Raw genomic sequence first — 17,504 nt, 5'->3', positions numbered from 1 at the left:
CCTCCAACCCTAGCCGGCACGGCACGCTGCGGAACATTCTGCAATCTTGATCGCCGAAGACCCGGCGATGTCCGTTTTCTCCAGATCTGCCCCTTCTCCTTCCCCAACTGCGAAAAGCTGCGCATTGTGAGTGTCTATCTCCTCATGTGCTTAATTGCTCATGGAGCAGTTGTCCAATCGAGTATACCCCTCATAGACTCGAAGATTCTAACTCAGTAATGTTTCAGTTCTGTCTCCAATCTCCACTGTGGATTGTTTTTCCGTCAATCCATTGTTGTTTTCCCGTCAATCGTAGTCACCCCCTCTCTAATCACATCAATAATTAGGTCAATTTACCAATTTTGGATTTCAGTTTCTGCTTTCCTTTAACCCAACTCTCTGATTTGTGCCATTTATAAAAAATAATGGGATTTCGTGAGGTTTGTTTATTTAAATAGGTATGCATATATATTTTCTGAGATATTTTATGTTGCAGCACTGCAGAGATCACCATCACGGAGGAGAACAGCGGCAGTCAGCGGACCTTTCATGTGGATGAATCCGTTTTGAAGAAGTGGCAATGTGAGTCCTGGATCGATCTTTGAGCTCTCTTATTGCAGCTGGTTCTTCCTTTCATTTCTTGTACTTGCTAGGGCACAGTACTGCACGCCTAATTAACTGCTAGATCACTCACGATATGCTCGTTTATCATGCATGTTCTTTTTAATTCTTTTCATTTAGTGGAATGGGATATGAGAAAGGAGCAAGACGATGAGGAACAGCAGTACAGGAATGAGATGAAGGAAAAGATGATGGATGCTGCATTCGAACCGGAAGCATTTGGTGACCCAGTCAGCATTTACCAAAAACCACACCACACTGACCAAGCTTCACTTTTGATATCCAGTGTTGTCTCAATTGCTTTGTTCAATGGTGATTATTCTGCTATATGCATAAGATTATCCATTCTTCTGCATTCCTTACCAGTTAATGATCTAAATCATGATCCTGTGCAGGAGACGTGTTGGTATATGCATGCTCCGGAATAGCTGTACGCCACTGGCATGGTAATATAAAAGATTTCCATACAATATTTGCGACTTCTGCACGTTTGGCCCAGAAATTTAATGACAATAGAACCAGAGATGATAATTTGAGGGTTGGTGCTGCTACTCACTGTTGTCATATTTATTTTGCTTCACGTATCTTGAAGATAATTGGGGTCAATCATTCTGTGATGTTGTACTGAGGGTTTTCTCACTGTAGATCGAAGTTCGTACTTCTGATAATAGAACTCTAGTTGGCTTTTTGGGACTATATGATGAAAAGAATGGTATCGCAATTGTCACGTCTTTGAGCGTTGAATGTGTCTACACTATGGATACCTGTAATCCTGTGGATCTGTCCCGAGGCCAACCCGATGGTGAGCTATTTGCATTTGGCTGTGCTACCAATGGCACTTTGATGAGAGCAAATTGTTCCCATCCTGTTTTAGAGGATAAAGACCTTGTGTCAGTCAACTGTATGATAACAGAGGTACACTCTTGCATTTGTTTTCTTGCTTCTTTGGCATTATTTGTGCCAACCTTTTCCTTTCTAATTCCTGACACTTTACTAGAGTGGATGTGGAGGGCCAGTTATGTATTTTGACTTTGGTGAATCTGTACATATTGATATTGCTGGGCTTATCGTTGAATCTTGTCAAGGCAAGATCACCCTTCTATCAGCGAAGAAACTTCATAATTGGTTGCAGCATGTTCTTCTGATAACCAGGTATATCTTCTTTGCAAGTCTAATATTTATGAGCCACTAGTAAATAGTCCGGGCAGAAAACATATAAAAACATTAATTAAATTGTTGCCCTATTTGTTGAGTGAGCACTTAGAGCTAGTTCCATGCAAGTAGGTTCTCCGACAGAAATGGTTATTTAGAAGAAAGATTGTAGAGGGAAAAAACCTATTCAAGTAACATCTTAGCTGAGGAATAATAAAATTATATTTTATGCGTAGCACTCACCCAAAGAACTTGGCAGCAACCTGAAATAAGTGGCAATAACATTGGGAGACTGTTCCAAACTTGAAATTGAAATGCAATCACCATTTAAGACACAACTAGTGCAGAAACAGGATATACTATGTTCTAGAATAATCACTACTTGTTTGTCTTTCCAAACAAATAACAAAAGGAACACTTCTTACAAAAGATAATGTTCATTGAACTATTTACAGTTATGCTACAGAGGTTGTAGCTCATGCTCAATACTACCACATTAAAATTCATTTATCATACCAGAAATGTAACTAACATAGTATGGTGGCATGGTCTATACAAAGGTCACGAAAATTAAGATGCAGTAGCTTATTATTTGCGTGCCGCTTGTCCAAGAAGCAGCAACTTGCTTTTTTTTCCATCATATTTTGAATCTTGCTATGCATGTCGATCCAATGCCAAGAAGTATTGGCCACTCTCAGGTTCATTCGTAGTTCAATTTTTTGGTTTGGAAGTTTGTAGATCAACCCATCTGTTGCCCACAAAATGCATTTTAGACTTATAAGTTGAAGAAACAAAAGACAAATCAATACTGCCTGTAGTGATGGATTTAACTTACTGCCTTTGCCACTATCTCAGCTTGTGCTGGAATGTGTACTTTAACCTCAGATTAAGAGAACTACTTACTTGGGAAAGTATTAAGTTAACAATTATCTAGCATTTGGCACTCCAGGGCAAGTACAAAACAGATATGTTGAGTTCAACTCAAAATAGGTAAGAGGCACCGCTAGCCAACACCAACAACAAAGAGTTTAGACAAAGCTGTACATGTATTGTGGAGTAACATCCAACATGGTCTACGACCAATGTACAACTAAACAGGCATACAACGGGTTGCTGAATACCACCACAGTATCATTTTATTACATGTGTATAGTCCACTGCAGCAAAGTAAATTATCATCAAACTATCACATTGCATAAATATAATGATGATTACAAGGTAGAATGACAATGTCAGGTGGGATCCAACTGGTGACAGACTTTGAATGGTATTACCAAAGTCTATAGGAACTGAGAAAGAAAACAATAGACATATGCAGACCAAAAAGACAGAATAGGAAAAAACTAACAGAAGGGCAGGCCATATAAAGAGCCAATTATTACAGAAGACTACATACGCATGGTAGATCCAGATAATATATAGAGCAAGAATATGAAGTCCAAAGGCTTTGCTCATAGGCTCGTGGGTAGTTTAGTCGTGTTTGTTCAGGAAGTTTATTTGCCTATCTTCATCTTCATCCTCACGTCATTTTTTTAACATCTTCATCCCCACGTCATTTAAAAAAAAATTATAAGTTGATATCCAAGTATTATTGAATTTTTATAAGTTGATATCCGAGTATTATTCATACTTGTCTCCTGTTGTAAATTTTGGTTTATGTGCACTTTTTAACCTGTATTCAACATGTTTCTTTGCAGTACAACTTCCCACTTTCGTGGATATTCATCGCCTGAAGGTGTAGAAACAGTCATCCCTTCAGGTGTGAATTATCATGCTTGCCACCATTCTAAATGTTGCCTGCTGGCCATTAATTTTGCGCACCATATTGATTATGTGAATGACACACCTTGTTGCATCAGGATTTATGGTAGAATCTAAGATTCTTCAGTCCTTGGGCTATCCCCTGCCGCCGCCACTCTTGTTTGAGCGTAAGTGGTGCTTTTATATTGCTCACTTCTCCCTTGTGCACTTGTTCATTGCTAACTTGTGTACGCCTGTCCTAATAAACCAGTCAATGGGAGATTGGCTGGTAGTTTTGAAGAGCATTTTGGTCAACTTCATTATTGGGAAGGGTATCCTTTCGATTTCTCTCACGATTATGGGAGGTATCCTATCTGGGATCAACTTGGTGGAACATTAACTCGGCAAATTTCCGAAAGTGTTGTCTCGGTTGCTTCATTCAAGGGTGATGTTTACAGTTTTATGCAGTAATAGTATTTTTATCCTCACTAACTAATTCTTAAAATTTCTGATGTGCAGATAACAAGAGGTGTTTTGCTTGCACAGGCCTGCTTATAACAGGCGGAGACTGCCAGTTTGTTCTTACTTCGGCCAGTTTGGTCAGGACTGGTGCTGTTGAAGGCGAGATTGATGAGAAGTTGACGGTTAGTGACCCTATTAAGTTTTCTTGGTCAAGTTAAGTATTGCTAAATTAGTTGAGCGTGATCGCTATGTTTGTTGCAGATTGAGGTGTTCCTCCCGCCAAACCCCCCCGTGGAGGGGTTACTGGAACTGTATCATCAAAGTTACAACATTGCCCTTGTCCGTCTAAAACGTGATCCCATTGCTGGTATTTCTCCAGAAGGAATCTTGAATGTCCAGCAGTTTAGAGATACAGAGTGGATGGCAGATATGCAGGATGACAATATGATAAGGCGTCGCCGTGACAGGCATCGGGTAGTAGCTATTGGGCGTGCGACTAAACAGTCTCACGGATTATTGATGGCATCAATTGGTGAATTGAAGGGTAAATACAAGGCGTTTCTCTCTACTGGTATGTCAAAAAAGCCTGATTGCCGAGACCTTCGTTTGTCCACATGTCAAATCAAGAAGGTACAGTGGTAAATTTCTCTGGTCATTCTTTACATGGTACGGATGTGGATAGTTAATCTATTGAGCAGTATGTTCAATCTATTAATACATCTACTGAACTGTTGGCACAAGTTCTTGTAACTGTCTGTGCTCTTTGCTATTAGGTTGGAATTGGAGGCCCCCTTATTAGTTTGCATACAGGCATATTCTTTGGCATGAACTTTTATGATGAAAGCGGAACAACTCCTTTTCTGCCAAGGAAGGAGATTCTAACAGTTTTGATGGAGGGGTTTGATCTGTTAGAAAGGTATTTTTTTATTCCAGGCTTATTGCAGACACATATATGTGTTGTTTATGTTCAGCACCAACTTAAATAGAACATATGTTGGACAGTTCTACTTTGGTCGGTCGTCCCTTAAAGATGGATTTGTCTTCCAAGACCCTAAAGAGAAAGAGAAACCAGTAAGTAATTGTTCTGTTTCTCAATGCCAATTGCTTTTGGTAGTATATACCATCTATTCAACAATGAACTTATATTAAAAGTAATCCTAAAAAACTTATAATTTTTTTTTCTGATGGCAGGTGGCCTGTGTCCAAGCCATATTGGTTTCTTGGTGGTCAAGACCATCCTGTAGACTAGCTTGTTGGAAAAGTTCTCATGTAGAGGTGAAGCTGCTGCTGGAATGCTCTCAGATGTGCAAGTATCTATTTATGGTGTTTGTTTATGTGTATCCTTGTGAGGTATTTAAGGACATATTTGTCCTAGCAGGAGATTACTCAGGATTCTTCAGTCCTAGTAAGAGTAGGGAGGTTTAATGTATGTGCTAGTTCGTGTTGGAGCAGTTGGTTAGACATTCAGATATCTTTTGAAGTAAAACATGCCTATCCCTTGATTCTCGTGACCAATCAAATATCTAGCTAAAGCTGTACCCAACTACTTCTCATTCTCTTATGACCAGTTTAATCCCTATAGCTTCCCCGATCTTGGTCGCCTGCCCATCTTTGTTGTATTGCTTGCCGCTCCCATGAATAGCTTCTGCATAACTTCTGTTTGTTGTGAACTAGCTCATAAACTTATACTCTCTCCATCCCAAAATATAAGGCGTCTAAGGACTGGTCAAAAGTCAAACTTTACTAACTTTGATCAAATATTTAGAAAAATATATTTACATCTACAATATTGAATGGACATATTAATATCTTATGGTGAATCTATTCATGTTGATTCAGTACTGTAAATATTTATATTTTTGTGTATAAGCTTGGTCAAACTTAAAAAACGTTGACTTTTAACTAATCCTTAGACGCCTTATATTTTGGGACGGAGTGAGTAATAGCTACGGCTGGATTTTTGTATCGGAACATCATATAGCTGTTGGCGCAGGTTCACGGGAAGTCCCTGTGTCAAGCTAGCAAAAGTTGCGGTGATCGATTCGGTGTTGTAACCGATTGATTTTGCCTTCGCTACCTAGGAAGTACTTTTAGATAAATAGTAGCCAGATGTATTAAGGTCACTACTAGTAGCTCCTCGTGGTTCGATACTCTTATTTCGAAACTAGCTACAACTAATCTGTGTTCTTGCAGTTATCAATTGCCTATGAACAACTCCTACAAATATAACTAGATGCAAACATTAGTCAATAAGGATTGCTATTAATTATCAAAACCGCACATGTAGCTCCATGGACTTCCAAGCGTTGAGCCACCTAATCGACCATAAGGCCTAGGGCACCAGCTTTGTGGGTATGAATCTGCCACCACATCAGATACTCAAGTTGAGGATCTATCTTGGCAAGTACTACGCCAACATGTATTGCTGCCCTTGGGGCCATGGGTAGGGGATGCATGCATGGATGTGATGGTGATGACGATGGTGTGTTGACTTCATGATGATGATGATGTACATTTTGCTTGTAGCTAGAGATTAAATACTTGTTATGCCTTGTAAGTTTGACGAGGTGGTATATACTAACCCCTCATGTGATGGTGAACTTGCGGTATTAGGATGACATCCACTTTTATTGTGGTGGTAGGATTACACCACAGTTCTGATCCACTTTATAATAATCATGCATGTTCCACTTAGCTTATGATGTGTTGTCAACACTCTCTTGCTATGTTCTGACTTGTTTTTTTGTTCTTGTGATCATCAACAACCTTACTTGCTCTTCTAATGCCATGCTAGTGGTATGTGGTCTTTTGAGAAAGGAATCCAGTTATCTACAACCCCGTAGCCACCGCCAAGATCGACGACAATGGCAGAATGGGTCGGCGGCGACAAGTGAACATGCTCGATGGCGCTAGGGTTCGTCCACAGCGACGCAGGTCATTTTTCCAACAATTCCTATACACCGACCAGGTCGGCCGCTAAAGCGCGCCACACACACCCCCGCGCGTGGTATGGGCCAGCCTAGTCGGCTCATAACGTTGTTGTTTTTTTTTCCTTTTCTCTTTATTTTGTTTTCGTTTTTTCCCTTTCCCTTTTTCTCTTATGTTTCTTTTATGTTTTATGTTTTTCTTTTTTGTTTCTTTTTAATTTTTTCTAGATTCGAAAATTATAAGATTTAAAAATTGTTTAAATTTTGAAATTGTTGAGATTTTGAAAAGTGTTCATATGTAGATTTAAGAAAAATATTCGATTTTTTAAAAATGTTAAAATCTCAAAAAATGTTCATTTTTTAAAAAAAAATCAAAATTTTAAAAAGTTCAAACTTGAAAATTGTTCAAATTCGGAAAAAGTTTATACAAAAAAATGTTCGTATTCAAAAAATGTTCATCTTCAAAAAATTTAAATTTTGGAAAACAAAAAAAATTGAAAAAAAATTCAACCTCAAAAAATGTTAAAATTTGAAAAAGTTCAACAAAGCATTTAGATTTAGAAAATCATTTTAAAAAATAAAAATAATCGGATTTAAAACTATTTCATTTTTTGAAAAATGGAAAAGAAAAAAATCATTTTTTCATATATTGAAATTCATTCAATATTCAAAATGCGTTCATATTTTTAAATTCTTCCAAATTTCGGGAATTGTTTTTTTTTATGTTCCAATTTTGGAAATGGGTATATTTTGAAAATTGTTAAAAAATTTAATTGCTTCATATTTCAAAAAATGTTCAGATTTCGAAAAATGGAAAATAAATAGAAAAACAGAGAAAAGAAAAGGGGGGTGTGCGGAATATGGGTAGGCTGCTATATCTAGAAAGAGAAGATGAAAGGTTTTTTTTTGATTATTAGCAAAGGTACTTATCTTATTACTCAGCTAGGCACTTACAAACCTATTTATTTAAAAGTTCCACAGTCAGGAAGACTCGGAATCATTCTCACGGCCACCCCACACGGGAGCGGCTTCTCCGCCAATCGATCATCACTTGCATACAAAAGCCCCTTTTCCAATGGAAACCTGGGGAAATACAGTTGCTCAATTCATTCGATTTCGAAATAGCTAGCTGTTCCCGCGGACCTGGTCTGCAGAAAGCAGCCCCCGTTTTTCCTCGGCCCAATGTTTGACTACAGAAAGCCCATGGTTACGTTGGGCCCTGGATAGTGAAACACCCCACGGCCCTCTTTTCCATGAGAGAGAGAGCAAGAGGAGGTTTCTGGAAGCGGAGGGGAAGCGAGCCGCCGGCGGCGACACCGCCGGAGAAGACGCTGACACCGCCCACCTCACCGTCGTCTCCGGCGCACTCATTATCTACAAGGCATGCTCTCCATCTCTCTCCCTCTCCCCTGCCCCTCGAGATCCTGAACCTCGTTTCTCTTGTTTTCTTCGTTCTGTCTAGCACATATATATAGACCTTTGTTTTGGATGCAACAGTAGCAAGTTGTAGAACAGACCTACAAACTGGATTGGAATCATCATAGGATTTGGAAGCGGCTGTGAGGTTTGGTGGGCTTTTAGCACAAATTAGTCTGAATGCTGTCGCTTACCCCACGAATCGATCTGTGAATGGGAAAGGTCAAGGGGGGATTAAGACCACCAAAGTCGAATTTAGACTTTGTTATTAGTAGAGAGCTAGAGATAGAACGGCCGCTGTCTTTTTGCTGCATATATATACTAGGGGAAAAGAAGGTAGAACCATCAGTAGTCTGCCGTTTCCGTGTCATGTTCTGAAGATACATATGGGTCTAATTTTGACACAGTTTTGTTTTTTGGTAGAAGATTATTCCACTTTGTGTTGCAGTGTGTTGGTATTTCCTCATGAATACGACAGCTGTCCGCATACTTCCATGTGATGGGAAGCACGGCTGTATGTATTTTTTTTTTTTTGTTTCATCTGTTGATATTGCCGGTCCAGCGTGTTGAACTAATCACCGATGTTTGCAGGAAAGGACAGTCAGAGTAGTATGTAGGCCAAAGTTATAAAAAATCTACTGTGTTTGATTATCGATGTTGTTGTCAGCACCAGACTAGTCTATAAGAATCTAATCTCTTGATCTGTTAATTGTGTCACTAGTTTTCATGTTTTATCGAGTTAGCTCATATAGTCATATATGTTGTGCTTACAAGCTAGAACAGTAGAACTAGTGTCTCAGGAACCACACATGCAATAGTCATTTTCACTTGGCACTCTGCGTATTGCTTCTCTGCTCGTTACTTTAGAAATTATTCACTTCATTTTTCTCTTTTCATAATTTGTTTCAGAGAAGCTGTGTACGCCTATAACACCAAGTCCTGCTGCATTTGTGTCTCTACCATCTCAGGTAGCTATGTCCGGACTTGAAGGTTGGGTAGACCTCCCGGAAGGCCTCCTTCACTCCATTGTTGCTCGGTTGGGATCCTTCCCTGACCTACTTGCTTTCGCTGCCACCTACCCCTCTTGGCGTGCTTCCTTCTCCTCGTATCCATCCAAATCAACGCTCTTGCCACCTCTCCACCTCCAACCTAATGTCCCTGTGTGCTCTGCTCGTCCTCGCCCATTTACTAACAGCCTCATACCGAAACGTTCATGTTATGTAACTGATCTGGCCAACCAGGGCACCTACATGTGCTGTCAAGTTCCCCTGTTCAATGGTTTTAGTAACAGCAAATACCCACCGAGCTATCTGGATGGTTTTTCTTTCGGAGCTGTTTCCTATGGCCATCTCATCTTGTCCAATCAACAACGAGCATGTCTTGTTGTTGATGTGTTCACTGGTGTTAGTGTCTCAGCTCCACAACTACCGGTTGATGGATACGTTCTTCTCTACTATGCTGCCCTCACGGCTCCACTTGCGTCACCTAACTCACATCTCCTGGTCAATGCTGGAGGCCACAATTTCTTTTGGCGTGTTGGTAGCCAATCTTGGTTGAGACGTTCTCCTCGCAATGGAACAATTAAACAGATCGTGGTCTTCAAGGGCCAGGTCTTTGGCATGGATCATGACCGCAGGCTCTATATCGTGCACTTGGTACCTCAGATTCGCGTACAGAAAATAGCAGTCGATCTGGATGGAAGCATGACCAGCAAATGGCATCTTTCCCACCCGTGGCTTGTTGTGTGTGGCGACATGCTCCTCATGGTTGGCAGTCAGCAATCTTCTCTATCAACGGGGGATGCCTTCGAAGCCTTCCGACTCGATTTATCGACTGAACCTGCAAAGTGGGTGAAGGTGGAGAAACTAGAGAATTGGGCGATCTTTATCAGCATCGACCAGAGGAGCCAGGCATTGTGTTGCATGAACCCAGAGAGATGGGGAGGAAAGAGCAACTGCGTATACTGCTATAGTTCTAAAGGATGGACCGAATTTGAGTTGGGCCAGCCACTGCAGGGAGATGCTTCCACTCCAAGAGTCTTTATTTTATTTAACTGTGGCAGTATGTTGCAATCTATGTGGGTCGTACCCAGTATGTTCTATTCATGCTACGATGATCGATAATTTTTTCGTTTTTGACATGTGATGATCCATAGTACCAGTCTTGATGCGTGGTTTCTATTGCTCGCTGTGGAGCTTCTGCTGTAAGAGTTTGTAAGTTGCAGGCTTGCAGCACTATGATGCATCTGTGTACTAGCCCTTGGGTTAGAGGAATATTTGATGGTATTATGCAGAGTGTTGTTAATTCTAGCATCATATATAAAAAAGAAGCCAACTGTAACCTCGTTTGGTGATATATCTGATGGTACACAAGTTCTTGTTGATCCATTTAGTATGTTTTGCTTCCTGAGATTTTTGCAGCAATATATACATGTTTATACACCTGCTTGGCTTTAGTCGGTGAAACAGAAGTATAAAGTTCATTTCTTGGCATTTTTTGCTTGGTTGTAGCGGAGAGGTGAAGAGCACCAAAAAAAAAGTATCAACTTCTATGGCTGTGCTCTTCTTCTTTCATGTTCAGAGAACGCAATGCCTGGGTGAACCTATGGTATTTGTTCTCTCCATTCAACCAAACATAATGGAACTGCGACATAAAATGCTTTTCGCTCCATTCTTTTTTTGACAATCAATACCACATATATTCATAGTTTTTCGCTCCATTCTTGAGTCTTCCTCATACGACAATTGGGCACTGTTTGCTATAGGTTACTCTTTAAGTGCCTCATTCAACGGTGGCTAGTGAGAGCCTCTTTGATAGTAGAAAGGTTCCGCTTTGTGCGATGCTTGAGTAAGTCTGGCAGCTTCACCTTAATCGAGCGGTCAAATAGCCGTTGGTTATGCTAGACACTGGTGAGCGCCCCGTCTGTGATATGGAACACCACCGAAGCAGCGAAGATTTGCTGCACCCCATCGTCTACCGGGACTGGCAGCCCAAACCAAGGCTTAGATAATCGTCCATCCAACGCTGCCACAGCCACGCAGAGCAGCACCATGGAAATGAAGGTTTGAGATGCCCATCCCAGGCTCCCAGCAAATTCCTAGTTCGTTATAGTTGACTGATCCCTAGTTGTTGATCGCCTCGTATTCCTTCTCCTTTTAACGAATGACATGATCAATTAACGAGAAGGACATACTGCACGCTAGTTTTGGTTCAAAAGAAGATATAGGGAAAATCTTGTTATTACACATTTTGTACTTCTTTTTCGATAAAGGGAATATATTAATATGAGGAGATACCAAATACATTCAGCCTTTGCAACAACATAATAAATTGTAATACGGGTGCACACAACTAAAAAAAAGTAAGAAATAAAAGTCTCATTATATTATTCCAGTTCTAGCAACAACAATACAACCACCACCACCAACACAACACCTAAATTTCAGGCTCTTCAAAAGAGACGCCTCCATTAAGAAAACAATGCCCAAACATCGTCGTCGCCTGATTAAAGATCTTAGGTTTTCACCCTGAAGATAGTCTTGAAAGATCGAGATGTCGCCTAGAGGGGGGGGGTGAATAGGCAATTACAAACTCTTGCGGATTTGTCTTGTAAGAATGCGGAATTAAACTAATGTTTAGTTTACAAGCACAAACCCTAAATATGCTAAGCTCAACTAAGTGTAACAATGGCAACTAGAGCTAAGCAAGATAGGCACAAGATATATGTAGCACAAGTGATAGCAAGATATATGTACTTCAAGCACGATGGCTATCACAAGGAAAGAGAGCTCGGGTATAGAAATAACCGAGGCACGCGGAGACGAGGATGTATTCCCGTGTTCCCTTGCTTTGCAACAAGGTACGTCACGTTTGGAGGAGTGGAGGTCCCACGAAGGATTCCCCGCGCCACGAAGGCTCACCCTATTCTCCGAACCACACCCACGAAGGATAATGGCCCTTTCCTTATGGTTAGCTTTTCCTCCGCTCCGGAGATGGCAAGCTCCACAACCACTTCACAAGCTCCACGAAGGAGAAGCCCGGGCCTCTTCACAATCTTCTTGAAGAGATCACCGGAGCACCAACCGCCAAGCCAACTAGGAGGTTTCCCTCCAAGAGTAACAAGCTCACGGTCTCTCACTCGAACTAATCGTGGTGGAGAGCTCAACACTATGCAATGATGCAAAGCAAGAACACTAGAGGTGTTCAAATCCTTCACTCTCAAATCCCACCCAAACAACAAATGCTAGGATGAGATTGGAGAGGAAGAACAATGGGGAAAGTCAACAAAAGACTCCAAGATCTAGATCCCAAGAGATTCCCTCACTTAGAGAAGAAATGGTTTGGTGGAAGTGTAGATCTAGATCTCCTCTCTCAAATCCTCAAATATGAGCAAGAATGGTTGGAGGAATCAAAGAGGAGAGCAAGTTCTTCAAATGCAACAATGGAGGAGAGAGAATGGGAAGAACTGCTCAGCCCAAGGTGGAAGAAGGGCTATTTATAGCCCAAGAGCAAATATAACCGTTGGGGAAAAGTTGGGCTGAGAAAACCGTCGAGGAGACCGGTCAACCGGGCCTGGGGCCGGGCCGTCCGGTCCAGGGCCCGGTCAGACCGGACCAGCCGGTCCAAACCGGGCGGCAGACCGGACCTCGACCGGGGACACTTTGCGTCTTCCAGGAACTCATCCGGTTGGCGCCCGGTTGGCGACCGGTCGACCGGACGGCACGCCGAGCCCGCCGGTTGGTAGGCCGGCTGACCGGGCGGCAGGCCGGAGCTAGTCCGGCGCACGGGCCGTCCGACCGGGTCCCCGGACCGGGTGAGCAGGAAAACATGTTTATACAAAAACTGTGATAACTTTTGTGTCCGGACCCCGATTGACATGAAACCAATTTTGTTGGAAAGATAACGACGAATAGAACCCCAACAAAAACTGGAAATATGGAGACTCCTCACAGAACATTTTATATGATTTTAGAGAGAGAGTCTCCCACCGTCAAGAAACGGTGAAGACGTCCAAACTCGAAAACGCAATAGAAGATGCATGCGGATTCCGTTTTCGATGAACTTGGGCTTGTTGTAAAGCTAGCAACAAGCTCAAGAACCTCACACAGAGAAACACCAAGAAGCAATAAGGATATGCAAAGTATGCAAAGGATTGAGCTCCCTAAGACGATGCGATCAAGTTACCCAACCGAAAGCCCCTCTTGATAGTGCGGCTATCTATCCTATAATCCGGTCTCCCAACAACCACCTTGAGACCGGTAAAAGGAAAACCTAGCAAGGTCATACCTTTGCCTTGCGCATCCCGCTTGATCTTGATGATAGCTCTTCAAGCTCCACTCAAGCCGGAATGCCTCACTTGATCATCGTCGCTTCGTGAAGACTCACAAATGCTCCCCCATACACCATGATGGGAAAGCTCTATTGATGCACATCTTCACAAGTCCATTATCACCAAATGGACGGCAAGCTTCAAGCATGTGATCCACTTGAGATGCTCAACTTGAACTTGCACGGCTCAACCTTGTATCTTCTCATACTCACATAAGATAGAGCATGGCTAATATTGAGTTCCACATAAGAACTCCATCTTCATTTCTTCTTGTTGATCATATCACATATTTATCTTCAAACCGATGATCATGATGCCAATACACAAGATATATCTTTATCTTCATGGCATCCATACTTGAATCCAACACATAGAGTACAAGTAGTACCTATGGAATATTCCTTCATATAAACTCAATGAAAACATTAGTCCATAGGGGTTGTCATTAATTACCAAAACCACACATAGGGGCAATGTACCCTTACAATCTCCCCCATTTTGGTAATTGATGACAACCACAATAAGAGGGTTTATATAATGAATATTAGTGACAAGTACGCAACTTATCCGAGAATAAGTTGTATACAAGAGGTTGTATTTGATATGGTCAAGTAACGCAAGGCTACTAGCCCATATCAAAACCGGCTCTACTCACACAACTACAACAAATGCAAGAGATGTGAGTAGAACCAATATATATAGAGAAAACTCCCCCACAATGTATGCACATGTGATGAACATGAATTCATTGCATATATTGTCAAGATTAACCTTTGGGATAGTTTCCACTATATATACACAACCATGCAAGACATATAAATATGGAATGCATGAGAGGCAAAACACCTAAGCACAAACCGAACTTAAGTATAAAACCATTCCCTTAAACCCTCTAAACTTCTCCCCCATTGGCATCGATTGTCAAAATGGGTGAAAAATTTAGAAGGCCAATATAATGTAAGTTCCTCCCCAAAGTGTGCACTTCTCATAATTTGAGTGGAATCAAGTGCACATATCCAATGATGAATACTTGAAGGAAATCAAACTATATTGAGGATCAAAGATTGCATAACGGATGAAGCCTAGTGACCGGGTGTATACGTGAGCACGCGCTTCTTGCTTGACACGTGTCTAACGTCGTTTGCTCTCCGTTAGTCTGTGAAATCCGTGCAAATCTGTGATAGGGAAAAGCACAGCAGCGAGCTGCAAAACGTTGTCGGCTAGCATGCTAGATTGCATGCGAGTGGGACCCGCTTCATGGAGGAATAAAAAGCTGCATCCCTTACCAGCGACAGATACACTTGTTTTTTACAACTTGTTCCATCCTTTCCTTAACCAAGTAACAATAAGCACTAATGAAATCATAAGCGCCCAAATTAACTGGAGTAATTAAACCCAATTCACCCTATGAGATAATTATAGTTAGAACTGTATATGAATCGATTGGTTTCCGAGGGTTACTAGCTAACAAATACAATCACGGTTAGTTCAGCAAACGAGTATGCGTTTCAAGTATAAAATAATTCCTCAAAACATAGTAGTACTCAAAATTTTTTTATAGCTAATCGACTCTGCATTTGAGGACGCACAAGACCTTTGTCACCGGCCGAGCCAGGAAGCAGTGGATATGTTGAAAGGAGCAAGGCTGCTGGAGAGCGTCCTCCTCTCCGTCTGTGCTGGCGGCCCTGGCCGAAGCACCCAGCCTATCCTCTCGCCGGTGCCAAAGATCTGATCGAGAAGCTGGGGCAGGGTCACGTCGGAGCGGGGGATGTCCCATCCATCGAGCTCGTCGCCGCTGCCGCCGCCCCCTCCCTCAAAGACGTCATGTCCCTGCTCCACCCGGAGCCTGCCGCCCACCAGTCGCCGCAGCCCGGCGCGTCGTCGCCGCGCGTCTTCCATCGCCTCCGCGTTGCGGCCTCCGCTCTCCGTCTCCTCCACGCCCTCCACCCGGCGCAGGTCGCCGCCGGGGAGGAAACTCAGGTCGCTTGCGACGAGGAAACTCAGGTCGCCTGCGACGAGGAAGCGCAGGCCGCCGCCGGGGAGGAGGAAGGCGGGCGGCTGGTGCTGTAGTTCACCTCGCTCCAAGCCATCCGCCGCACCTTCGAGGACTGCAGCGCCGTGCGCGCCATCCTGCGGGGGCTACGCGCCGCCGTCGACGAGCGCGACCTCTCCATGGACGCCAGCTTCGCCCCGGAGCTCGCCGCGCTCCTGCCAGACATCCCCCGCTCCGACGTGACCCTGCCCCAGCTCTTCGTCGGCGGCCGGCACCTCGGCGCGTTCGGGCGGAGGGCCGTCGAGGCCGGCGCGGATCCGCTCCCTTTCCCGGCAGCGGAGGCGGAGGTGCAGCCGGTGGTGGTGGTTGCATGCTCGCGGTGGCGGCGGTGGCCTCCCGAGCGACTCGGTGCTCACGGCGATGGCGGCGACCTCCGGCGCGGCTCCGTGCTCACGGCGACGGCGTCGGCGTCCTCCCGCGCGGCTCGGTGCTCACAGCGACGACGGCGACCTCCGGTGCGGCTCCGTTCTCGCGGCATCCGGCGCGGCTCCATGCTCGCGGCGACGGTGGCGGCGGCCTCCGTGCTCCTCCTCCTCTCTTCCCTGCTTCCTATCGCGATTTCACAGACTAATGTTTGGTCGAGGGAAATCGGATAAGGTGGGGGTGGTGGTTGCCAGGAGAGGAGCGAAAGAGATACAGTACTAGTTTGTTTGCCCCGCGCCGTTTGGCTCCGTTTGTCAGGCACGCATCTTAAAGCAAATCCAACGCTAATGGCTGCGTGCTCACGTATACACGCGGTTACCAAATCCACTTTCGATTGCATAAAGATAACATGGTGAAGTGAGCTTCAACAAATAAAGCAAGCAATCAAGGATCCAATTGGACAAACAAAGATATCATGATAAGAGAGATATAGTGCTCAAAAAATAAGAAAGCTCCCCAAGGTTCGTGCACAATTTATAATGTTTGCATTTGAATACAATATGCACAAACATGGAATCCTTACTCCCTATATATCATTTAGAACACAACTAAGATAAAGAGAGTATGCTTATCAAGAATAACTTGAGTCCAACAATTACGAGATATGAGTGCATGAAGAAAAACAAGTAAAGCAAGCACTCATAAATCTTCTTTACCAACACCACTAAAAGCAAAAGGGTAAAAGATGATTGGCAAGGAACAAGGATATCAAGTTGATGGATTAACGCTCTCATGTATATAAGTTTCTAAAGTGGACATAGTGATCCATAAAAAAACATGCACACACAAGAGGTTAACAAAATAAATAAGACATGATATCCAAGATGAAGTCATAAAATATACCAAGGATGTTTGCTTAAAAAGCATATATAGCCTATGGCTCCAATTTACACACATGTGGTATATGAATGAGCTTCAACCAAGAAAATCTCAAAAACATCACAACTAACAATAAGGGAAGTAAAGCTAGTTGGAATGTTTTGAGAGAGGCAACAAGTATCACAAATACGGATTTATTTCACAATTTCATCAATATTGTACACAAGAGCTCTTTGAGGAATTGATATGCAATAAATTGCTAGAGGGCATATTTGTGATAGGTGAATCATAAAATATGATATATATATATGTATATAACCTATCATATGCATCTTCTCAAATTACTCAAGTGTTCAACAAGAAGTTTTACTTAAAAAGGGTTTTTCAAGAACCGCAATATTTTCGAAATAAATAATTTCATGCCAAGATACAACCTACAAGAGGTTGGATGCTATATGAGAGTGCATGAATAAGATACTTGTTACCGAGATGGCAATGGCTTGATGTAGTAGATAAGAGTTCATCGATCATCCTAGCTTGACTCCAATCCTCATATGGTGACAACACCTTCCTTATAGATGAG

General features: G+C 42.7%; 2 protein-coding genes across 4 annotated transcripts; both read left to right on the top strand.

Moving 5' to 3' along the window:
* The first annotated feature begins 52 nt into the window (after positions 1–52).
* On the top strand, positions 53–5,535 carry LOC127298773 (uncharacterized). 3 transcript variants are annotated; one of them, XM_051328624.2, is made up of 14 exons: positions 53–126; positions 476–561; positions 721–912; positions 996–1,138; positions 1,246–1,515; positions 1,598–1,752; positions 3,450–3,511; positions 3,612–3,680; positions 3,764–3,937; positions 4,012–4,136; positions 4,216–4,584; positions 4,728–4,870; positions 4,957–5,025; positions 5,146–5,535. In XM_051328624.2, exons 1-14 carry the CDS (start codon positions 68–70, stop codon positions 5,201–5,203), a joined length of 1,974 nt encoding a protein of 657 aa, XP_051184584.1. In that variant the 5' UTR covers positions 53–67; the 3' UTR covers positions 5,204–5,535. The 3 variants fall into 3 exon arrangements, with proteins under 3 accessions (XP_051184584.1, XP_071675858.1, XP_071675859.1); XM_071819757.1 differs by lacking the exon at positions 53–126 and adding an exon at positions 137–215; XM_071819758.1 differs by lacking the exons at positions 53–126; positions 3,764–3,937 and adding an exon at positions 137–215.
* A 2,586-nt stretch (positions 5,536–8,121) lies between these two features.
* Positions 8,122–10,612, top strand: LOC127298775 (uncharacterized). Its single transcript, XM_051328626.2, has 2 exons — positions 8,122–8,262; positions 9,266–10,612. The coding sequence occupies exon 2, from the start codon at positions 9,272–9,274 to the stop codon at positions 10,418–10,420; it is 1,149 nt and encodes a 382-aa protein (XP_051184586.1). The 5' UTR covers positions 8,122–8,262; positions 9,266–9,271; the 3' UTR covers positions 10,421–10,612.
* The last annotated feature ends 6,892 nt before the right edge of the window (positions 10,613–17,504 follow it).

This window comes from Lolium perenne, chromosome 5 (assembly GCF_019359855.2).
Source record: "Lolium perenne isolate Kyuss_39 chromosome 5, Kyuss_2.0, whole genome shotgun sequence".
In the NCBI taxonomy this organism is placed as follows: domain Eukaryota; kingdom Viridiplantae; phylum Streptophyta; class Magnoliopsida; order Poales; family Poaceae; genus Lolium; species Lolium perenne.
Note: the sequence above shows the minus strand (reverse complement) of the source record. Positions and strands in the feature narration are given on the sequence as shown.

Bases quoted from the DNA above. Each gene is read 5' to 3' on its own strand.
- LOC127298775 (XM_051328626.2), top strand. From the start codon at position 9,272: ATGTCCGGACTTGAAGGTTGGGTAGACCTCCCGGAAGGCCTCCTTCAC.
- LOC127298773 (XM_071819757.1), top strand. From the start codon at position 145: ATGTGCTTAATTGCTCATGGAGCAGTTGTCCAATCGAGTATACCCCTC. The intron at 1,139-1,245 runs GTTGGTGCTGCT...TTCTCACTGTAG, and splicing joins CCAGAGATGATAATTTGAGG to ATCGAAGTTCGTACTTCTGA. The intron at 1,753-3,449 runs GTATATCTTCTT...GTTTCTTTGCAG, and splicing joins CATGTTCTTCTGATAACCAG to TACAACTTCCCACTTTCGTG.